Source organism: Struthio camelus, chromosome 2 (assembly GCF_040807025.1).
Source record: "Struthio camelus isolate bStrCam1 chromosome 2, bStrCam1.hap1, whole genome shotgun sequence".
In the NCBI taxonomy this organism is placed as follows: Eukaryota; Metazoa; Chordata; class Aves; order Struthioniformes; family Struthionidae; genus Struthio; species Struthio camelus.
The window spans coordinates 116,308,144-116,332,689 of record NC_090943.1 but is presented as its reverse complement, the minus strand read 5'-3'; the positions used below and the strand labels follow the sequence as shown (position 1 = coordinate 116,332,689).

General features: G+C 41.9%; 1 protein-coding gene across 4 annotated transcripts; it reads left to right on the top strand.

Annotated features, from left to right (window-relative positions):
* Positions 1–49: 49 nt before the first annotated feature.
* Positions 50–24,546, top strand: TWSG1 (twisted gastrulation BMP signaling modulator 1). Of its 4 annotated transcripts, none has more exons than XM_068932198.1 (5): positions 50–249; positions 2,740–2,867; positions 9,544–9,643; positions 13,119–13,385; positions 22,128–24,546. In XM_068932198.1, the coding sequence occupies exons 2-5, from the start codon at positions 2,745–2,747 to the stop codon at positions 22,307–22,309; spliced, it is 672 nt and encodes a 223-aa protein (XP_068788299.1). In that variant the 5' UTR covers positions 50–249; positions 2,740–2,744; the 3' UTR covers positions 22,310–24,546. The 4 variants fall into 4 exon arrangements, with proteins under 4 accessions (XP_068788299.1, XP_068788297.1, XP_068788300.1 ...); XM_068932196.1 differs by having other exon boundaries at positions 2,702–2,867; XM_068932199.1 differs by lacking the exon at positions 50–249 and adding an exon at positions 1,159–1,177.

Genomic DNA, 24,546 nt, shown 5'->3' with positions numbered 1-24,546 from the left:
GGGGGGACGGGGACGGGGAGGGTCCTGGCGCCTGACGGTGCCCCGAGGCGGGGCGCTGCGCGGCCGTGTGCGCGCTGCGAGGCCGCGCCGCCGCCTCCGCGCTGCCTGCGGCCCACGGGGAAGCAGCGGGCTGAGGCGTGCGGGTCCTGCCGCCGCCGGAGCGGAGCAGCAGCAGCAGCAGCAGCAGCGAGAACCGTCGGCGGAGCGGAGCGGGGCGGGGGGGGGGTGCCCGGCCCGCGGCGCCGCCCGGTGAGAGCCCCGGCCGCCGCCGCCACCACCGGCGCGGGAGGGGGGCGGGGGGTTGGAGCGGGTGGCCGGGCTGCGCGCCGCCAGCAACGGCCGCTTCTTTGTGGGACGAAACTTGGGGCGCCGCCCCCCCCCCGAGGCGCCCTCCGCCGGGGCTCGCGGGGCCGCGCGCGCCGGTTTAACCGCCGGCGGCGCGCGCCGAGGGGCTCGGCCCTCCGAGCCGAGGGGTTTTGTCAGGGGAAGCGGGAGGTGGCGGCGGCGGCCTCGGGCGCGGGGAGGGAGCGCGGAGGCCGGAGGCAGCGGCCCCGCCGCTGGGCTGGGGGTCCCGCCGGTGACCGTGGGGCCGGCCCCACGGGAGCGTCGGCCGTGGAGGGAAGGGTGGCGTGGTGTGGCGTCGCCCCCCGCCGAGCCGCGCTCGGCTGCCTGCCCTCAGCCGCTGGTCCCGGCCCACGCCACGGCGGCCCACGCGGCTGCGGCCGCGTCCCTGGTGGCCCCCAGGGCTGGCTGGGGGGGGGGGGAAGAGGGGCCCACGCGGCTGGGCAGGGGCGTTGGGCGCCGCGCTAGTGGCGCGCCACCAGGCCTCCACTGCAAGTGGCCGAGTTGAGAGCGGTCAGCTGAAGCGCGGCAGGTTTTGGGGTGGTTTGGGTTTTTCCTCCACCCCCCCTCTTGTTTTTTTCCTTCCGATTTGCGTGTGTTAGAAGTCCTGCTGGCGCACGGAGAAAATACGCTGATTCGGGGGCTAGGCGGGTCTGGCCCAGCGTTGAAGGGGTCCCTTCGAGGTTTGGCGCCAGGTGACTGCGCCGCGGGAGAGGAGCAGAAGGACTGTACAAGGCGAGGGAGAGAGGGACGGTGAATAAAACCAACTTGGGAACGAGAAGTCGGGGGACTGAAACGAAAGCAGCGTGATGAGGGGTGGGAGTCTCGAGAAAGAGTAAGCGGTCGGTCCTTCCTTCCAGTGTTTTGGGTTAATTTAGCGCTAGCAGGGTGTTCGCAGAAGTGGCACCTATCCAGTTCTGTTTTCAGAAACCTTTTATGTAACAGACTAAACGCAGGCTGCTGTTCAGACAATGTGGTGCGGTGTTAAAACACGTCTTACTCGCTAATCTGTCAAAGCAGACGGCTCGCGTTGGCCTCTGTGCCGGGGCTTCCTCTGGCTGCAGTTTAACACCTCACGCGTTTTGTTTTGGACCATTTTTAGTTTAAGGAAAACTTCTTGCGCTACAATAGCAGAGAAAGTAAGTGACGCTCTTCCGTGAGGGAAGTTCCCTTGTTCCTCGTGTATGCCTCCGAGTGCTACGGTGGAGGTCCGTTACAGTCCGGCGTGGATGCTGATCGTGGTTCTCTGAACGTTAAAAGTTTCGAAAGCGTTTGATAGCCGTTTTAAGAAATACTGATTTGACGCTAACTTTACGTGTCCGGGTCATGTTTTATTTACATGGCGGCTAGTTTTTCTATTTTTTTTTCATGTTATGCTGTTGCTAATTGACTTTTTTTGAGTTTGTAAAGTGGAAAAACATTTCTAGATACTGAAAGAAAAAAAATCGAGTGCCGCATTAGTATTTTTCTCCTCCTGTAAGAACAGTACAGGCTCACTGTAAGCTTGCCCATACATGGGCTGCCTTTTATTATATATTGGTACAGTGCCTAATGCAGCAGGGTCTTGTCTTTTTTGAGTGGGTTCACATGCTAAATACAGATAATAAGCAACTGGCAGTCCAAGTTTGTAACAAGTGCCACCGGCCAGGGTGGCGAATTTTCACAAATGACGAAAGCTGAAAAGCTTTGAACAAGTCTAATTCTTTCCTCTGAAATAACAGATGTTTGTGTCCTGTTGACTTCAATCACTTGCATGACTCTCTGTAATTACATCGTTCAAAATCTGTAGAATTGTTTTTAACGTTGGTGTCTGTGTTTTTAAAAGTTCACAACAATTTTGTAATTGAATTGAATGCCTATGTGACTCTTACTGTCAGTATGAAAACAACTACGTGTTTAAGTCAAAGATGCCATGGCAGTAATGGACACGTGGTAAAAATGTTGCTATATAGCTTTGGCCAAAGACGCCTGTGTGCACCTTTAACCTGAAGAGATCTTGCATGAAAACTATACATCTCCTTTACGCATTTACAGAATTAGGTCTTTATTGATGGACTTTCTCTTCTGAGGTTTTTTTTTTTATTGTCAATGCTGCTAAGTTATCGTATTAGAGATTACAAACTCCAGACCGCTCATCTTAGTTTATTGTGGTTTTAATCCGAAGGTGTAATTAGCAATAAATTTCAAATAAATTACTTTGCTGTGGGGAGGAAGGCTGAGGCTTCTTGTGAAGCACCTCAATTTTACTTAATTTTTCTGAAAAAAATGTGAACCTGTTTTGAAGGACTCACAAGGGGGAGGGGAAATAGGATTTAACTTTTGCTCTAATAGCCTTTTCAGTTGCTGGTTTTTGTTTCAGTGCTGATTGAAGTGCTTGTGAAAATTGCTCACCTGCAGGAAACATGAGGTCACAGTACGTCACAGTGCCCACAGTAACTGTCCTTCTGTTCTTGCTATGGATCCAATCTTCAACAGGCTGCAATAAGGCTCTCTGTGCTAGTGATGTCAGTAAATGTCTGATACAGGTATGAGCAGTATTTCTTTTATTTGCTTTTAAGCATTTAAAAACCAGTTCTGAAGTTATGTCTCGAAAAGATCCGGTGATACAAATAACCCATATTTTATGTTAAATAGCGCTTTCTAAGGAGTTCATTTTGGACTCCTGCAGACGTAATGCAGATTAACAGCCATTTTATAGATAATATTAAGTGCATGTGTATATGTGCATGATTTTGGTCTTTTTAACGGAAACAGTTTCAAGTCAAGGGTTATGACTTTTGGGTTATTGTTAGAAGCCAGTACCAGTCATGCTGTTAGTTTTCAATATCTTTCTTCTTTATTGGTATTATTATGAATAGACTCTATAATTTCAAATGCATCTTCTGTTAGAAAGGTTTCTGTAAGACAACTAGTGTTCCTCAAAGATACCTGTAATATCATAACTTCTCATATCTGTATCATATCTGTCAGATCCTTAACGTGCAATCTCTTCCCTTTCCTAAATCTCCTGGCCCAGGTGAGGGCCGGTAGTTGGTGTCTGATGCTCCCTATATTACAATATTTTTGTGGTAGATAAAAAGATGCTTGCAAGCTCATGTGAAAGAGAGTAGCTAACACCAGGATGGACCTAACCTCTCTTAGATTCCCAAGGTGCACGTGGAAAAATAATGAATCTACTTTTGTGATCAGACAGGACCAATGGCTACTCACTGTAAGGACCAAACTCTGAAAGCATGCAGAATTACCTTTAAAAAGAAAAAAGAATTTTCATTTGAACTACTAACCTGTTGTGTCCAGCTGCTGCTTTTGACTCACAGTGTGTATGTCCACACAGTTGAAGAAACAGACTGAAACGAGCCTAGTATTATACTATTTTATAGTAACAGTTATGAAGAACAGCGAACAGCCAAACAAAAGCTTCTTTTTTAGCAGGATTGCAAGCAGTTCTGGTAACTGCCAAGTCTGTGTTTACTAAAGGTGCTTTGAGGTTGTTCTTTGGCTTCACGTTGAAGAGAGCAGCCTTCGTGTAGTTAGTTGCAGCTTCTTTAGAAGAAACTGTTCTTTACTGCTGCTCTGTAGATTGGAAACACAAAAGCAGAGCCATTGCTTAAAAAAAAAAAAAAAAAAAAAAAAAAAAGATTGCTGCCTCTGCTAGGTCAGCCATTGTCCATAGAATTACTAGCTACGATAGAAGAGAGAGGCTTTTGCCTTTTATTTTTTCAAAGGTAATGACAGTCTTTTTGCTAATGGGCAGGGTATCATGCGGTGTGATGAACGGATGCACTTTTCAAGTCCTTCCTGTTGCGTTTTTCCAGATCACCACTAGGCTTGAAACCTTTAAAAAGTAAGATGCCAGGTACAATGTTGGACATAGAAGGCCCTTAAATAGCCAGTGCAGTGGTACAGCTATGTTGATATGTATTTAGGGAAGAAAGCTTTTGGTCTAGAGGACATGTTGGAATGCGGATGGGGGAAAATAGGGAAGATTTATATTCTCCCCTTTTTTTCTACCACTGATGGGAGTCCACCATCCCTAAAAGGACAGACCTTCCATCCCAACTATTGACTTCCCATTAATCGGAGTCAAGTTTGAGAGACCTAGCGTTTCAACTTTATTTTTATTTTCTGGTCTGAATATTGGAGTTAGCATGGGAATATAGGACAGGAGTAAGATAGCCGAGGTTCAGTGCTGCGTAGAGGCAGCTAACGCGACTGTCTTGTATATGGATTAAGCTGGCATCTCTGTAGTGACACAGCCTTGTGTATGCAAAGAGATGTCTGTACTGATTTGTTTGTTTCAGATACATTCTCTCTTACTTTTTATACAGGTGACGTGGAATGCCTTTTTAATATATTTCCCTAAAATCAAAATTATATGCACTTCTCTGAGGCCCTAAGATTACCCACTGACCATTTGAATTGTGCACAATTACAGGGGAATACTGAAGCTGTTCATTTTCACTGTCTGGCTGCTCTGTTCTTGTGAACGGGCCTGACATACCAGTCAGTATTCATTCTTCATAGAAGAACAAATCGGGTCAGACTAGTCTGATTGTGGATGTAAAGAATCCTAAAGCCTTAACTTAAAAGGGTTAAGCTATCATCATCTTTCTTCTTGGCCTTTCACTGTTGTGGCAGAAGCACTGCACTGTTACGTGAAGTGCGTGTTATTTCTTCTGTAGGTATACGCAGCGTATCTTTGTAATTTTTTTCTCCTCTAAACTCTTCTGGAGAAATCTGAACCTAAAAATAAAATACTGTGTTGAGTGAGTGTACTTGACTAAATCATCGCATTTTTCCCTAACCTATTTTTATAGCTGTTCTAGTTTGGCAAAATCCATGGCCTGAAACCAAAATAATGTCTCTCTCAGATTACTGGGGTAGCAAACAGAATGTGAATGTTTGTCATCTGCATGCAGAAAGTAAGGCTGCCTGTGCTGGAGAAATAATAAAACAAAAGTCCTGGTCTCTCAAAAAACATACAGTTAACATAAATATTTTTGCCAGCATGGCTGAAAGTCAGTACAGTCATTACTGCCACTCCTTATGAGCTGCTTTCTGCTTAAGGGTGGTCCCCTACATAAATATTTATTTTGTTAGATCCAGAACAGAGCATGAGATCAACAACTTGCATGCACTGTGCTTTTCTTTTACATCTCAAGGGCTCTAGCTTCATTGGTGCTCTTGTATTCTAGTTTTTGTGTTTCTCTGAGGAAAGATCTGTAAGAAAATAGCTTGGGCATCTCTCTAAATGAGCGTAGTGTTTGCAAAAAATTGTGGCTTCCCTTGGTTGTTGAAGCAGTTGTGGATGAGACCTGAGAGTGTAAGCAGAGTGGGCCCACAAAATTAGTTCCCTTTAAGGCTTTGGCTGTAGCTCCTTCCTGTCTCTGGGATTAGGGGATTGAAGTTGACAGCTGACTGTCGCCTTGCTCTTCAGGTAGGTCATTGTATTCTGGTTGCACATGGCATGTGTATTCCAGTATTTTTTCCAGCACATCTGTTGCTGACTTGGAACCCATGGGTTGTTTTGATGTTTCCACATGTAAAGAGATGAGAATGGCAGTTATGCTAGCTGGGTGGAGTGGAAACGTATTGTGTCCCTGCAACACGGAGGAAATCCTTGAAAGCAGAAACTTCTGGGATGGGATGTTCCCACGATTGTTCTTGGCAAGCAAATTTAGGAGGCGAGTTCCAGGCTGGCTTTTGAGGTGCAGAGCTACCTGCTATAGTAGGAATTGGGCGATATGCGCATATTGTGTTGAAATCCTAGCTTTGTCATCAACTTTAGAACAATAAATATTCCGTTCCTCCCTGCCTCTGTCTTACAGCTACTGGTAATATGAAAGACATACTTACTTGATACCTCTTTTTGTAAAATATGCCAAAGATTAAGCAGATACATATGGTTAATTAAACCCAGTATTGAAATGCAAGGCTCTCTAAAATACTGCTGTAGGTAGGAAACGAACAGTGCTATAGTAGTGTAAGCATGGATTTTGGATCCTTCCAAAGAGGGGATTGTTTTCTAAAAAACACAGATTTTTTTCTTTTTAACACTACATGCCGGCAATAACCTTGGTTGGTGCTGTTTCATTCTGATTAGAATCTCTCATCTTTGTCTTCACCTCCGGTTTATCTTGTGTGCAAACTTGTAAGTCAGACCGAAAGGATTTCCCAAGATTTCTTTTAGCCTTGTGGTATGGAATAAACACCACTTTTTCACTTTGGGGCTTAGGTATCTAAACATTACTTTCAGCGTGTATTTTGTAGCTGTAGTACGTAATACAGTAGGTTTAACAAAACAGTTCTGTCTGGTTTGTTTCCAGGAGATTTTCTGTTATTAAACTCTTCTAGAGAAAAAAAATTAGCTCTTTTTCTCTTCCACTCCCCCCTCCAGTTCACAAAGACGTTGCTAATGCCTTCGGGTCCTGTTTCTTATTGCACTGAGAAAATGATCCGTGTCGTTTCAAGAAAGCTTTTCAAAAACGCAGATGTTAAATACCTTGTAAAAATCTTTATTTGTTCTCTGGAGCAGAAGTGTCTTTATTGTATGAACATGTCTACTTCCTATTTAATCCTCTTGTTTTTAGACTAAGGGGTTTATTCTTGCCTAGCAAAATACATTTTCTGATGCACCTTCAGTAGTTCAGCTTGGGAAGCTGCCAGGGTCACTTATGAGTAATATTTTCTTCCACTGACGCCTCACCACCCCCAGCTATCAACAAGGAGCGTTTCTCATTCGGCTTCACTTCACCCACGTCTCATGTAAGCATTCTTTTAAAAAAAGATGTATCCTGTATGAGTATCCAGTGCGGATGAGTCAGTCAGGAGAACTCAGAAGTGGTTAAGGAAACCATATACATTCAACAACAACGCATACATGGAAAAACGGACAGTTATTGCCCTGAAGAGACAGTGAAACTCTGGGAAGGAGGAGCTGAACGACTGCACAAAAGACTAATTAGACTGCTCTCTTTCTTCCAGCTGGGAGAGGAGGATGGAAGAAAAAAGGTCAAGTTGCACTGCTCATAAGCCCTTCCTATAAAAAAGAACTTGTTAAAACACTAGTAGGTATAGTGATGCTATTCCAAGATAGTGCTTACACATACAGACACTACGCAGAGTTTTTTCCCTTATGTTGCAAGTGTGAAATTTAGGGTTGCATTTAATTCTGTGCTAAAACTTTTCCTGCCTGAGGCTCACATAGTGCAAGCTATAAACTGAATCAAATTTAGTGAGTTTTCTGGCCTTGATTCATATATTACATTTAGTGGCTTATGAAGAATAGCCTCCTCCCACATACTGACTTGTCAGTGTTGCAATATCTTTATGATGTTCAAGGTTGTTTGCCCAGTTTTACTGTTGAAGAACAAATATATGGGCGATTTTTTATGTTAATACATATTCATATTATGCCCTGGCCAAGGTAACAATACTTTGCTCGTGGTTGTTTTAAAAGTTGTTTTATTCAGGATCTTTATTCTCAAGACTGACACAATCTGTTTATCAAACAGTAAAATAAATATTTTAGAAATGCGTCATTCATTCACATAAGTCATCTTTCTAAGTTTGTGGTGTCTCCTCTTATGGAACACTTTGTGTATCTTATTAATGAGCCTGTTTTCCATCTTTCACTTGGAAACAGCATAGCAATAGGTGACATTAAGAAATTTGGGGAATTAAAAAATAAAAAATCTCAGTAGTTTTCCACTCTATAAATAACACTTCGAGGCTTACAACTGCATATTGCAGTAATGCATCTGGAGAGCACATATCCACGCTCAGTCACTCAGCAGTGCAAACAATTCAGATTAACCTAGGCAGGCGATAGCGTTCTCCAGCATTACCCAGAACAGGCAACAGCTTGTAAATCTCATGTTTATGCTGCAGAACTGGATCATCAGAGAACTGAGGTGGATTTCTTTTCTCCTTTCAAGCCAGATGAGTTTCTCCGATCTGTTCCATAGCACAGATGTGCAAATGACTGTTCCAGTAAAATTGACGGCGGAGAGGATCCCATAATCAGTGTTTCCACTAAATTAACCAGTCTCCAGCGAGAGCATTCTCAGATATTTTTTGAGCAATAAAGCTAATGGAATCTCCAACAAGGGAGTTTGTTTTCTTACCAACTGTTTGCAACAGGACAGTCAAACGCGCCACCAAATCAAATTCTTTGGCAGTATAACTAAAGGTGACTTCTCAACCGTTCAGATTTTGCACTATGGGGTGATCCAAGCCTGTATACTGTTGCTAAGTCATACAGTCTTTCAGCTGAACTGGAATTAACTGCTGTACATTTAAGAGCTAGAGAGGGAAGTAGACCACCTGGTTTTCAGACTTCCTGCATACACATAGGGAATTTCCGTGCTTCAAAGTTTGCAAGTGTCTATCTTCAGCAGGGCTGCCGAGCCACTGCTTCCAGATGTAGGTAGTCTGAAGAAATAGTTTTGAATGTTTTTGATTCCATGCTTTTTCTGGTATACTAGCTTAATAACTATTAAAGAAAAAGGCATACGCATCCCCTTTCTACTTTCTAGAGGCTACAGAAGTCTTGGAAGTATCCCAGGATATTGGGGTTTCTAACAGCAAAAATGAATCAGCCGGACTGCTAGGGTAAAAAAATCTAGTTGCTAATATTTAAAATACAGACCAATGTGTAACAAGCTTTCAAAGTTAGGCAAAATCTTGTGTTCATATGACTTCACCAAATAGGTTTCTTTTAGAATCCGTGAATAGGTGTAATGGTAGGCATTGCGTATCTTCATAAATATGTATGTGTTGCTTATAGTAACTTTTTTTTAGCTAAATTATAACTTATGTATGCTATTTATATAGAGAGAAACATCCGTCTTTAAACGCCTGTTGTGATAGGAAAAACATTCAAAGAACCTGTAGATTCAGGCATACAAAGGAGTAAACAGTTTTCACATGAACAGGATTTTTTTTTTTCCTTTTACATGCTTATTAGCTGTCTTCAGACTTGTTTTTAGAATCTCACCTTTAAAAAAGCTTGCAAAATGTCCTTTTGTAAACTAGGATTGATTCTTTGGCCAGAACTGTTCTGCCATTTATCTGCTATATTAGTGTATTAAGCTTCTCTAATTCCATAGCTTGAGTTATGGCTTGAGGAAAAACTGCTTTGCCGTGTTAGCAGTTTATACCTGGGATTGTTGTGGTGTAATGAATTTATGTTGTTTTCAGGAGCTGTGTCAGTGCCGCCCTGGGGAAGGGAACTGTTCCTGCTGTAAGGAGTGCATGCTCTGTCTAGGCACGCTTTGGGATGAGTGCTGTGACTGTGTTGGTAAGTTTGCATTTATTTGGTTTGGGATTTTTTTAATTGCTCGCTCCTGCCACATGCTGAGCTCCCAATCTTATCTTGCAGAGGTAACGCGTCAGGACAGAATCTGTGCTTTAAAGATTTACGCAAACTAGTGTGAGGAACAAAACATTAGGAGGCTCTATCTACTTTATGGAATGGGTGGTTGTAGTAGTCCAGATTTCACTTGGTTAATGTCATGGTAACCAGCTGCTAGTTTTATCTCTTAAGACTTCAACTCTTTTTGAACTGTCATCTTAGTGAAAGTCTATGCAGCACCTGCTTCACGAGGTTGGAAACTGTATGGAGGTTTCTAACTGTGAAGTGCAACAGCAGACACCATGAGGTGACAGTTTTAGATTTGAGTTCCTTTGTGAATCCTTGCAACTGGCAGTAAATATGCGTTGCCTAACTTTTTCAACAAACTTTTATTTATAAAAAGAGCTCTTTCTGGAGGATAAGAAAGAGGCATGCATGTTGTTACTGTAGGGTCAGATGACAGCCTTGACAAGAAGAGCAGTATTGCTAATGGATAATGTTCAGAGTGCCAGAATTTCTGCAAGTGAATGTTGCCCGCACTTCAGGAGGATGTATTCTAGTTCCATCTTGTTTTAAGCATCTGTATCAAGAGTTTCATCATCCTGTTGTTGCTGGAAGGATTCCTCTGCCGCCATTCAAAATCCTTCTGGCTTCCACGAAAGGGATACATCTCGATTGCTGTCCCTGCACTCAGCTTCTCAGTTTGGTTAGCTCTTCTCTGAATTCACGATCATGATTAGCTTCAAAACGTTCCTTTTCAACGCAGTTCATTGCTTCTCCTATTCCACAGTGATGTGAGGATGTTTTCTGACATCCTGTTCTGACTAGTTTGCCTGTGCTTTATTCTGTCAGCGGTGGAGAGGCGTACCCCTGTGCAGGTGTGATTCTTCCAAATGGCATAAAGTGTTTCCAGCCCCTGCACCTGTGCAGGCTATACATTTAGAACTAGATCTTAGAGTTTGTTTTTTCTATTTGATCTTAATTTTTTTCAGTGGTTTCCTTGCAAAGGGAAAATATACGTTTTTTTCCCCATCCCCTTTGCCCTTCCAATGTCTGCTTGATTTTTATAATGTAATAGTAAAGTGTGCTGTTGTCGTGTTCAGTCATGGGGTAGGGAATGAGATAGTAGGTTATTTCCCTAGTTCAGAACCATTATTTGCTGTAGAAAGTGAACTCTTATTATGCAAATGTTCTCTAGGGAGAGGAAGTACCTAGTTCTTGGGATGATGAAGAAAAAGAACCAAGTCCAAACATAGGTTTAATTCGAAATCTGCACGCTACTCCCTGTTCTGCAGCTGTTTCACATAGCCAGGAGAGGAGTTAGCAAGGCTTTAGGTTAAGTTTCCTAGTATTAAATAAGCTAAAACGTCTTTTGATAGTTCTGCCAGTGCTTCAGTTCTTGTTGGTTCCATGTTGCTCCTTGTGTGAGCAACAGCGGAGGCAACAGGAGCTGGGAGAGCTTAGTTTCAGAAGGAACTTTTCTGTTCTTTAATGTAGAGTCAGGGATGAGAGATTTCCTTGTCATCCTTGCTGTAGCCGAATACGTCTCGTTGAAATCAGGAAAAAGGAGTGCAAGACATCCACCGCTTCCTGGAGCAGAGTTCTTTGCTAGTACTTGAGCTGATAGCTTAGTCTTTTTGTAAACTGATCAAGTCTAATGTAAAGGTAGGCAGGTTGTCTTGTCTTTCAGGTCATGTCTGTTCTAAGATGAGGAGGTACCTTCTGCCCTCCAGCACAAACTTTATTTATGGTCAGTTGATGCCCTTTGTTTTGTGTGAACACGCTCTTCCTCTCTGACAGGGACAAAGACACTGGAGGAAGGAGAACAACAACAGATTCCTCTTTCCTTCTAAGTGCTTACTAAAAGGCCATAACGCAGTGATAGAAATTTTTTATTAAAGGAGTGAGTCCAGGAAGGTTTGTGAAGAATAAACTGCTTTCAGAGGAGTAGCAAGAGAATTATTTATGGTAGGAAGTTTGCTTAAGTGGAATTACTGTTTTAATGGGAGCTGATGTTCTTTAGGGAAGAGGCTTTTTCTTTTTTCTACCCGATTCTTGACTCACCTTTATAGGAATTGCCTGTCTTGTGGTGTTCATGTTTTTAAATGCTGGTAATGCTGACTGCCTTGCTTGAGATATGCTAGATCTCATGCTGAAAGCATCATGGGCAAAAGTCACTCTTGTTTTGTTCATTGCAAAAACCGTATCTGCTTAAATTGAACAGGGTTTTTTGTATATGGTTCTAGTTAAACCCATTCCCTGAAGCTGGAGTCCTAATGCATCCACAGGGCAGGAGACACTTTGCTGACTTTGTGGTGCAGGTAGATCTTGAACATGTATGTCCCATATTGCTCTCATAGAAGCAGCTCTAAGAATTGGTGCACTTGGCAGCTGTAGCTCTCTAAAACTGTGTCTGTGAAACTATTCAAAATATATCCAGATGTGCATGAGGAAAATGGATTTGCCTGTCTCTTGCCAGGTGACTTCTAATAGTATTTTGTGACTTCTGAGTGTAAACACCTATACACACATAACTGTTCTTTTTAATCTTGATGCTTTCTATATTCAGATTAAATGAAGGTACCCTTCCGTTTCCTTACTGGTAATAAATGGTAGGATTTATATGGTTAATGAAAAACTGGCACCTGCATTGTGTATCACAGAAACATTTTGCAGGAAGTGGCAAAGAGGATTACAATAAAGGGCAATAGGTTTCAAAAAAGATACCACAAAAGATGTTGAAAAATGAGGAAGAGGTAATCTGGAAATAAGTGCTTTGCCTGTAGTGATCCTTCCAACTAAGCAGTAAAACTAGTCTAATCTCAGCTGTCTCCAGGATGGTAAAGTAATTCAGACTCTGCTCGCTCCTGATACTGATCTTACACCTCTGGCGGATGACTAGTAAGATCTACTGCATTGCTGAAGCAGATGAGATTGAATACTTGAATGATGGTCAAAAGTTTCATGTACCTCAAGACTTGTCAAGATACTATCTTTGTTCAGTCGTAAGCTTTCATTCCAGATTTATTCTAGTATCGATTATACTGCGCTTTGTCTCTTTTGCCAACGGAAAAGCTCACTGAACTTTTCATACTCTCAACTGTAACGGTACAGTTATTTCCCATAAAAAGGGAAGTGAAATGCTATGTAGAAGAGGTTTTCTTGTGGATTCTTTTCATTTGGATCTCACAATTTGCAGGTGTATTTTGTACAATTCTGCAGAGATCTGAAACCTACCGTATTGGAAGCTAGTCCTACTCTGTTTGGTGGTTTTTGCTGCTGAGTTCAGACTAGGATTTATATAAAAGAGTTGCGTTTTGTTTAACAAGAAACAATGTAGTTTTCTAAGTATTCTCACACATTTGAAGAAGAAGAGTTTAGGCAGTTTTGTGTAACTTATCATTGTTTCATTCCTATGCAGGTATGTGCAATCCTCGCAATTACAGTGATACACCTCCAACATCCAAGAGCACTGTAGAGGAGTTGCATGAACCAATTCCTTCACTTTTCCGGGCGCTCACAGAAGGGGATACTCAGCTGAACTGGAATATTGTTTCCTTCCCTGTAGCAGAAGAACTGTCACATCATGAGAACCTAGTTTCCTTTTTAGAAACAGTGAACCAGCCACAGCATCAGAATGTCTCTGTTCCAAGCAATAACGTCCATGCACCTTACTCTAGTGACAAAGGTAAACAAGTACAGTGTCTAAATTTCTAGTGTTTCCTCTGGTCTCTTCTAGGAGGAGCCTTCTCAGTGTATTTTCTGCGCTCCAGATAAGATGTGTGAAAAGTTCATTCTAACTTTGAACGTGACATAACAGGAAAGAGTGAAGCAAAAGTAGTGAGGAACAGGGAAGATGGTGTTGAAGTGTCTGATGATCTTAGTGGGTACTGAACCACATGAGTTTGTCATCTCCAAAATTCTTCCTGCAGCATGAGGGAGTCTTTGTTCATGTTGTTTCATGTGCACCCACTAATGGTGTATGCTCCTTGAATCTGAAGCAGTTACCTGTGCCGTAGGAGACAGGACAGACCAGAAACTGAATCCAAATCACATACAAGTGCAGAGCTAGACAACTGAAATGCATTGACTTCAGAGGTTTGAGAAAACAACGTGCCGTAAGCCACTAAATCCGGAATAGATGTTTAATTCTTGGGTCTGAGCTGGCATAACTTCAGCTCTTTAGAATGGTGGGTTGTAGGAAATCCAGGATTAATAATAAATCTGAGCAAAATCAGCAAGATCACTCTTGATGTTGGGGGGAGGGGGGATGTATGACAGAATCTTAAAAATGTAGGGGAGGTTTTTTTCAATATACAGACTCATTTCCCTTATTCTCACTTTTAGTTCAGAGGACAGACTTTAGAGTATTGTTAGCTGGAGAATAAAAAGGATACGTGTGAGGTAGTGACAACAGTGGGATAAGGAAACTTCTCTCTGCTTCTTGATTTCCATGCTTAACTGGAAAAAATCTTTCTCTGAAAATCTTTACATCAAATTTAGAAGAATCTCATAAAGAGTTCTTAGTAAAACTGCTGCTTAACTGGAAAAAAGAGCATCTAATTTGTTTTATTATAGTATAATTAATGCTGTACTTTCCTTCCCAACACACACTTTAAATATTAGTAACTCTGTAAGTTGCTTTTGTGATGGCTTTTTTATCTTATCCATGAAAGATATCCTATTTGACGGACATATTGGTTTTCCATACCATTGTGAACCTTTGACCTAGTTACATTTCAGAATAAGACTGCCAGCATCTATTAAATAGAACTGTAACGGCAACTTTTCTAATTTCCTTTGGTTAAGGCACGTTAGAAAAATAAATTAATTCCAGAACTAGGAAACCAGATGGTCAGAAAACTTATCATTCATATGTCTTTTACATTATTACAATGCTTGCTCTGCATTATGAGTATGATACATGTTAAATGGCAAGCCACAAAAAGCCATGTGTGCAAACAGTACAGTATTTAAAGATGTAAATTATACTTAGAAAAAAATTATGCCTGGAATGGTCTTGACTATATCCCAGTGTATTTAGGTACTACAGCCCAGATGGTTGCTCCCTGACAGTCCTTTACTACCATACCAACAGGATGGGCTAATGATAGTTTTGGATTTAACTTGGAATTTGAAATGCAACTCAAGGGTGTGGAGGAGTTTTGAGTTTAACAAAACAGACAAATACATAACGCTGCAATTTCTTAGTGAAAAGTCTCCTTCATTTCATTTAGTAAGAACGTATTAGAGATTAGGTTCAGAGAGCTTTCATAGGAATGATGACATTCCAAAAATAACAGCTATATTTGGAAATAGTTACCAAATGCCACTGGTTTGCAGACTTCAGTAGTGTCAGATCTTTTCTTATGATTGCTCACTATCTGCCTCCTCCATCTTAGTAGTCAACAAAGAACTGGAAAAGGTAGAAAATGGGTTTCAAAACCCTATACTTTAAGTATCTAAATATGTAACCCTGTTGAGGAATCTGTCTTTGCTTGGTCACAATGTAGATAACTTTGTAGCGCTCTGCTTTTTCAGAAGTCCTATTCAAGTTTGCTTATAAAACACAGATGATTATCACAGAATAATTGTTCTGTCAACACAAGAAGGTAGACGGAAATGTTGTTTGCTGACCTTGGTCAGTTATGCTTATTGTGGTGGAAGCAAGGACAGCCAGGGAACAGCTCCTGTTGTGTTGGATGATATGTGAACTGTGGCATTGTTTCCATTACTTTTAGGGTGAATTTATTTGGGAAACGATAACCAAGAAGGTAGAGGAAAGTCAGTGGAGGGGTAGCAGGTGAAGTGCTAAAGAACCTAACTTGCACAGGAGAATAAGAAGAGTCCAGGAAGTTCTCCTTCTACCAGCTGGAGTCTGATGGCTTCTCCCCGCACAAAGTTCAGTCACACAGCCACGTCACTGTGGCTTAACAAGCTAGTATTTTTTAAAAGAACTACTGTAATAGAGAGAGACTATATGTGTGTGCACTCAGTTGCAGTGTGTTTGAGTTTAGCCTGCAGTGGAAGAGACTGAAGGCATAGTATCTTTACCCTTTCCTTCTCAAACATTCTGCTGGGATTAATGGTACGTCTTGCAAACGGAGATGTCCTTCAGATGATTGACTGACTAGTGGTCTTCAAGGGCATGACATTCAGACAGTTGCAAAAAACTTCTAAGGAGCAGGAGCGCACATGCTTTAAGCTTTCTTTACAGTGCTGTGCCTCCTCCATTTTGTGGTCCACCTGTGGACCTTTGCCTGCTTAGCTCTGACATGGTGTGCTGGCAGGAGCCTCTTTCTTTTGTTGTACTGTAAGGAGAGGGGGTGCTAATGAGAGGTAGATATTAGGAAGGGGAGTGTAGACTGTGTGCCATTTTATGGAAGGCATTCCAAAATTTTGAAAGGTTCGGTCTCAAAATACACCTTGTCGCATTGTGTAATGCACTGATTTTAATTTCAACATAGATTCATGTAGGGACTGACGTTAAACTGGTCCAGGATGCCAGACTTTTGGAATGTGTGCCAGAAAAAGCAGTGCTAGCCACAGGAACCACACAGATTTGCGTTTGAGATATCTGAAGCCACTGGGCCCTGAAAGGATTGCTGTGGATCACTGAGAAGCTGGAATGCGGTGCGGTATAAAGCATTCCTTTCTAGCCTTGGCCTACTGTGAGCTATTAGACCTTAAACTTGCCCGTTATTATCTTAATGAGTGTCTTCCCTTTCCTCCTGTGAATTGACTTTTAACATTTTAGCTGCCAAAGTATGTAGAACTGCTGGAGCTAGTGTAATTCTTCGTATCAGTGATTTTTTGGCATTTGAGCTGTTACGTCAGAGAGGATTGCAAAGATTATTAATTTAGAATTACTTTTATACTTTATTCTTATTTTTTGCTTTACTTTTTGCTGATACTTTCAGAGCTCTGAACTGCAAGTTCAGATGTTTAACTAAGCTTAATTGTTTCAGATCGTGACAGGATGTTGGCAAGGCAGGGGAGGGAAGGGAAGTAGATAATCTTTTGGCAAGTGATGAAACAAAACCTGCGCTGGAGTTAAGGGTTGCTTACTTCAGCCCCTTGGTGACACTGTGGATGGTGTCAGCTCTGCACTTCTACTTCCCTCAAGTGCCAGCTGGGTAGAGAAGATCTAAAAATCCAGTGAAGGGCAACTGCTTCTGTAGGTATCCTCGGAGTCTATTCAAAATTACTTCTTTTTATAACTTCTGACTGACATAAAATGGTATGGTTGCCTGACAGACAATTACCTTTCTAAAGTGCTCTTAGAGCTACTGATAAACAAATCAGCAGACAAATTATATAGCAGCTTTGATTTCAAAGGTGGCATATGGGGACTTGTAATTAACGGGGGAAGTTTTTTCATCTTACAATTAGGCATTTTTCCTTAATTTACAAGAAAGAAATTGTTTTCTGTCCTCTGACTTGACAAATTCCTCTCTAGTGTACCAATATAGATCTTGCTTGCAGCACAAAGAATGTCATAACAAAGTGCAATGGAAACAGAGTCCACTTCTTCTGGTCGTTTTGAATTTAGACTTGATCCTACATTGTTCTTTCTCTCATACAGCTTTCATTTAGCATGAACTGGGAAAAGGTGAAAAACCTTCATGTTCTGAGAAAAAGTGCTGTGTGCCTGGGATTCCCCTGCTTCCCTGTTCCCACCCGCCAAGACTCTTCTGTAGTCCTTTCTGTGTGAACATTGCCAGTACGCTAATGAAAGAGCTGTTAGTGGAATAAGAAACATCCTTTTTATCTGCATGGAGGGAGTCAAGTGATGACTACATAATTTGATTTTTGAAACAATTTAAATACTCTCCAGGATCCCTAGTGAGCCTGTAGGTATAGTTTTTCTTTGAAATTGTTTCTCCAGCCTAAGAAGAGGGATGTAATGCTTTATTTGAGGAACTCTGTCTCCCGCTTTCAAGAATTCAGCATTCATAGGTACAGAAACACAGACCCTGCAGAGGAGGGGAACAGCCATATCCCATGATGAACAAAGTACGCTCTTACTAGTGTATTAGTTTTACCTAGTAAGTCCCTGAATATATGAGACTTCAAAATCAGTTTGATAGCGTATTCTTCTGCATGTGAAATACGTCCTTCAGCCTCTTGCAGAGCTGTTGGGAACTAGCCAGATCTGCCATCAGCAGATCTGTCTTTCAGAGTCTTCTCTACTTCTACAGCATTTTTGGGTTGGTCCTCTAGGACCTATGCCTTTTGGCTTCCATATGCAGGTGGAAACAAGCTTTCTTCTCCATTCCAGTCAGCCAAGATTCCTGGTTGTTGTTGCCACCTTAAAAAGGTTGAGGCCTGGCTTCTGTTCCCATTTTGGTTCTGGAGACTGGTTCATGGCGTCAGTCTCTCCAGTTTCACAGGATGTGACTGCTCAACAGTTAGGAGCCTAGTGCTGTCAATCCTCTGGCCTCCTTCCCACGGAGATAAATGTTCATTCGTGTAAAAGACCATCTCACTGTTACCAGTAAAGAAAGGCCTAAGCACCTCCAGCCCGGCAGGGCATGATCCACAGAGGGAATGCACTAAGCTGATTGGACCCTTCTGGAGGGATTGGAGGAGAAAGCTGCCCTGGGCTTTTTAATCCTATGAGAAGATGGTGTTTCAAGCAGCCACTTTATGAACCCAGTTCAGTACTATGTACTGTGACCTGTAATAGTTGGTGGGTATTTAGTGAAAGGGGTCCTCAGACCAGATGCGAAGGAAAGGGCCTTAAAATCTGTGTGCAAAAAAAAAAAAAAAGATGTCAAAAGACGGCCAAGTAGAGTTTTGTCTTGCAGTGGAGAGCTAGACTAGACTGTGTGGATCAGAACTACCTTAAGGCTTTGCAGCGCTGCATTAAGAACTGGATTTTGCTGCTCTGAAAACAGGGCAAGAGCTGGGACTAGTCATCTCTCAATGTGGGAAGGAGTAAAAGGGGAAGGACAGCCCTGAAGTAGACAAAGACTGGGCAGTTAGGCTGTCGAAGGCGTAGCAGAGGTGAGACTGCTGGAAGGGGGTGCCAGTAACAGCTACTGGCTGCTTTACACATCTTGCTGCTGGAGGAGAGCCAGAGCTTGCTTTTCTATGAATGGCACTACTGGTTGCACTGGTCTGCTGCTGTTTGTAGCTGCACATGCTCTGCCTTTGTCTTACAGCCTACTTTTTCACAGACCGTGCCTGTATCCTGACCCGTCAGCATAGTGACATATGTGGACTTTATTCTACTGAGCAGTATGCGGGAACTTCAGGTATAGGTAAATAGGTATAGGTAGTTCAATAACAATATTCTTTACATCCTAGAAATCTCTAGCTCATCTTCCACACTAAGAAGTTCATTTCAAGTTTCTGCAGGCCTTGCCTGATGAATTGGGCTTCTTTGGAACTTGTGAACTGGTACTTCTGTTGGAATCTGCTGAGGTAGACCAGGCTGGTCATTCTCTGCTGTGAAGACAGTCTGCAAGTGCTAAGAGTGGCTAACCAAACACACAGTGTGCACAGCCTTGAGCATCCCTTACCTAATGGTTTTCCTTAGCACGTTGCAAGTAGGAGTGCAGAGGTCAGTGCAAGAGCAGAGAGCGCTTCTGGCCACCCTTTAGAGCGGACTCTGGCTACCTGTAAAGGGTTGTTCCTCTGCTATCCAGAAAGAGCCAGGAGTGGTCTTGCCATCTAGAGCTGATCCAGAGACTAGGTCAGTCAGGTGGAGATGGTATGCCAAAAGCTGATTTTGCCAGAAGAAATCTTCCTGGATTAGCAGGAATTGCCATTTTGTGCCCGAGGTGCTGTGCCCTCTAGCTGACACTTCTTAATGCCAACTCCATCTATGGCATTTAAGGTCAAGCCTGAGAAGAAAACAACCAAAAAGGTATCAGAGGAGTGAATTGGGATTAAGCAAGAGGTACAGAGAGGATGAGTACTTCTGAGAGGGACTTCCATAACATTCCTGCACTTACATGCCGGCACTAAGCTGAATGACTGACAGGACGTGGGTGCTTAGATTTCATGAAGAACTCTGCGTGGAGACTTATCTCTGCCTTCTCATGCCCTGCCTTTCCACTGAAAATGTCCTGTGAGGAGCGAGGGGTGACAGATACCTAGGTATGCCTGGGCCTCCTGGGGGATGGAGTACGTTGGTGTACGTTGCTTCTTGGGACCCAGGCAATTCTGAGCCTTTTTTTGCTGATGACCGAATGTTGCCAAGTCCTTGTGCGTTCTCTGTAACAACGTGCAGCTGCTCTGCAGCACCTGAGTGACTTCTTACCGATGAGGCTTTGGCAGCTACGCCAGTCACTGCTGGTAGCGTCTCCCTAGCGGTGTTCTGCTTTGGCTGAGCATTTTAGGAGTATGCCTTGTCGGTCGCTCTGTGTGCATGCTATCGTAGCATGCACTTCTGTTTTGCACTTTTCTTCTCCCCTCTCTGAATAACATTTCCTTACTAAAGCTGTGGGTATACAGGCTGGTTTTAAGTAGAGGTTTTTTTTCTGAGAACTCTCTTCCTCTGCTTGCTAGGCCCCTGGCTTTATAATAAAGTGTCATAGAATTAGAAGTGCCAAGAATGGGATAGGATTTTTTTTTTTTATTTACAACATATTTTGTTGACATTCCCAGCCGTACTTCAAGTACTCCAAGATTGCTTGGACAACTGCAGCTTTACTGACAGCACAGCTTCCCTCTTTGCTGCAGCTAGTTACAGAAAATAACTTGCTTCAGCTATGGGCTTGCCCTTCCTCCTCAAGATCCGTATTGCCTGTTGTATAATATATAGCATCTGCCAGAACTGTACAGCAGTGCAGAGCCTGAGCAGGGAGGTTTATTATCTTGCTTTCAGTGCCCTGGCAGCACATTCTTTGACCATTTTGCAGCTTTTCAGATAGTAAGTAGCAACATAGGTTGACAGTGATCAGGTTTCCTTCATGTATGTTTCCATAAATGATACTTCTAAAGGGTAGGGGCAGGGTTTCCCGGTGTCCAGGAGGAGGAAGCATCCACAGAACAGTTAGGAGGTGCATATTGCTCTCCTTCTATACGTGATACTGTTCCTTGCCACATGCCCAAAAGCATGGGAACCACGGAGATCATCTGTTGTTGATATGGGGGAAATGGATTGCACAGCTCTGATGGCTTGTAGAGCGATGTAGCTCCTTGCTGGTCTCAACTCGCCTTGGGACCTCTGCCTTAGGAGCTTGCCACGAGAGCTGGGTACCATGCAGGTTGCTAACCACCAGTATTGGGCACCAGTATTTTAAAGGGGAGGTTCTGGTGTACTTGGACCTTCCAATACATACTCACCGAGAAGAGCCAGAATCAATGTTGTGGTTAAGAATGTCACTGCTCCCAGAGTCCTTTGATTACTCCCCTTTCTCCATAATCAGTCAACAAAAATAAATACTGACTTAGCAGGTATATTTCGATTGCATTTTTCCAACCCATGTTGGAATGTAGGTCAGCATGTTTCTCCTGGAGCCACGTACCTTAAGCAAGGAGTTGGCTAGAAACTCTCTTGACTTCTCCACACGTGGATCAGTCTGTGTGCAAGTGAGATGTGTGTTCGTAGACAGCCTTCGGTTGTGCTTTCCCCGAAGTACGCCATGTTATGCTGGGGTAAATGTGATACAATCAAGATCCTTTGGGGGATGAATAGAGTTGCGGTATAATCACACGCTATGCACAGAAGAAAGTTGTTAGAATCTATCAGCTTTGAGAATTAGAAGTAGACAGAGGAGGGATGTTTTTGTTTTATTATTGTGGTGAACGCCTTGACTCTAAATTTGGGTTACAACACCAAACTTCAGGACATTTCAAGTAATTGCGTGAATGTTAGAATGGCTAAGTCAGCCCTTTGAGAGAAAGGGTTTCTTAGTAGTAAAGTTGATGTTGCTTTAAAAAAGAAGGAAGTATGCAGTTTCCAGTTGAGGAAAACAGGATTCTCCAGTTCTGTGATTTAACATGGTTTAAGAATACTGTTAATATGGTTTCAGAATACTGGGGAGAAGGAAATGTTTAAATAACTAGGGGATTTTTTTAATTAACTTTTCTAAAGCTTAAGTTTTTCATGATAGCATATAATAATAGCTGGCAACTCTAAAACTGGTAACTTGGTTATACAGATTTTTACCTTCAGAGGACACGTGCTTCTTTGTTATTTTGATGTAGCTCATCTTTACACTTTACAAGGTATCTCTCATAACTCAGGGGCGGGATAATACTGTCCTTGCCTGTGATTATAGCAATAATTGCACCTCGTGTCTCTGCCTCTTTTCTCTGCTTCTGCTATCACCTTTTTTTCCCCTTGTTGGCACAGAGTCTTAATGATTTGCACTCCTACTGCAAAAGGTGCGTGTTTAACTTAATTTTTTACCTAAATTTTTTTTCAAGTGTTTTGAAACTTTCTAAACCAAACCTTTTCCTTCCTTTGGTTTAGAACACATGTGTACTGTGGTGTATTTTGACGACTGCATGTCAATACATCAGTGCAAGATCTCTTGCGAGTCCATGGGAGCATCCAAATACCGATGGTTTCACAACGCCTGCTGTGAGTGTATTGGGCCAGAATGCATCGACTATGGCAGTAAAACTGTAAAATGCATGAACTGCATGTTTTGAAGCAGGAAAATTGTAACATAGTAATACGGAGGCCAAAGTAATCTCTCTCAGTTAAAGAGATGGGGATTGGAAATACTGCATTCTGGTGGAATACCTACGGGTTGCAACTAAATGGAGCTGGCTTGAGAAAAGATGTATAAAATTTGAAATCATTCTTTTTCTTTTTTAATTCATGTAAGCAAGGCTAAGTAGTAGAGTTTCAGCCATTATGTTTTAAGTTTATTTTTCTTTATTTCTGCTCAGATGGTACAGCCGTGCTCATACTTGCTGTTCTGATTGTTTTGCTTTAATTTGAATGTATTGACTATATTGTATCTAGTAGTTTAGGGAAACCGTAATAATATGGTAAAAAGATTCCCGTCATCTAAGTTTGACAAATAATCAAGTGGATACTGTGTTTTGTTTTGTTTTATTATTACCTTCCAGGTTTTGAGCTTAGCCTTCTGTTGTGAAAAGGATATTTGGGAAAAAAACCAAAAAATTAATTCTTTCAGTTCATTCTTTCTCTTCAAGTTCAAAACATGGGCTGTCATGGATAAAATCCTAACTTCTTAGAAGGGCAGTCCAGCAAAACACTACATATGGAACACTTTCCCTCTAAATTTCATCTGCCTCATTCTCATAAGTACATTTAATGCAATTACTGCATGAAAAAAAAAAAAATCAGTCTTCTCTTAGATACCAAAATAAAGCTGTTAAGTGCAGTTGCATGCCCCTCCTTGTGCACTTTTCTCTAGGGTTGCTTAATCCTTGAACATTCAGTCCAGTAAAGGAAACATGAAAGGTGGTTATGAATCAAAAGACTAAGTGCATAAAGAAGAATGAACCAACATGAACTAGCAAGTGCCACGGAGTTATCAGTTGAGCAGCTGGCAGCAGGCCCATATCACATTTAGTAGTTTGCTGTGAATATTTATTCCAAACCCTACTTTTATTTTTTTTCTCGTGAAAAGTTGTCACTGACGAAGGGAAGATGTGTCCTCAAAGGCAGAACTAGGATGTTATGAGTATAGAGCGTTCTGTCCATTTTTCTAGGTAAAGTTTTAATATGCTGACTGTTACAGGGCAATTGTTACGACCCTATTAGGTCTCCATTGATAATGGTACTAAGTACAAGAATAAAGTATGAATAGTTAGTGATCAGCTTTTGGTATTTATAATGATGTTGGTTTTAGCTCCTTAATTTTTTTTTACACATATGCATATATGTATATGTATGAAAATTGTTGATTATTCATGTTTTTGCCACTAGCGTCGGTGTAGGCAGATTAAACTGTCTTCGCTCACATCTGTCTGTACCAGGTACAAAGGAACGCAGTCATTTTAAACTTCTTTTATTTGAAAAGATTTCCTGAGTGGTTTTTTTTCATTTTCCTGATACAGCTCTCTGAATAAGATGAAATGAAAATATCCTACTTTTGTGAAATAATTTTGCTTTTTTCAGTCTCTCTTTCAGCTATACAGAAGTACTTGAAAGATGATTGTTTTGTTTATTGTTCTGAACTAGTGGCTAAGGAAATATATTCCTACTTTAAACTTGGGACTAAGTGGAAAACAAAATCATAGATACGAATAGAAAAACTTAGCTTATAATGAAGGAGTTGTTCTTCCCTTGTTTGACAATATCTTATGTTATCTTTTATTCTACATGAGTTTCTTTAAAATGAACGAAGAGGAAGAATATGTAAGAGTAGCTTTGACTACTTGCTTTTAGCTGGAGGATGATGTAGCATTCTTGATCAAAATAGAAAGCATACAGTAAGTGTGCCTACAGATCCTACTTAAGATTTTGCAGTGTTAGACGACTTGAAACAACTGAAATAAAATCATAGTTCAAAATCTTCTTGGGGAAAAAACAGGGCTGGTGTTTCTGGATAGGAGCCTGCTGCCATGGATCTGTGACACAATATTCATTTACATCATTATGATTTCACTATGATGTCAAGTCAAAGGAATAGCGTGGGTGGATAACTGGAGGGTAGAAGAGACTCTTCTAATAAATGTCCAGGAAAAATTGTGGGGAAACAGCTTCAAAATTTGATAACTTTGTGTAATGGGCCTGAAAGTAGGTAGTGAGGATGCACACTTTCTGAGGCTTGCCTTATTTTTGTAATTCTCGATGCTGTTTAGAGTTTGCTGTAAGCGTTGTATGTATGCAAACGTCATACAGCAACATCAAACGTATTTTATTATTACGAGTGTTTTAAGAGGTATTTTAATAAAAAGACATTGGTCTA

Excerpts from the sequence above, each read along its gene's own strand:
- TWSG1 (XM_068932198.1), top strand. The coding sequence starts at position 2,745 with ATGAGGTCACAGTACGTCACAGTGCCCACAGTAACTGTCCTTCTGTTC. Across the intron at positions 9,644-13,118 it reads TGAGTGCTGTGACTGTGTTG|GTATGTGCAATCCTCGCAAT; the intron begins GTAAGTTTGCAT and ends ATTCCTATGCAG. Across the intron at positions 13,386-22,127 it reads ACCTTACTCTAGTGACAAAG|AACACATGTGTACTGTGGTG; the intron begins GTAAACAAGTAC and ends CCTTTGGTTTAG.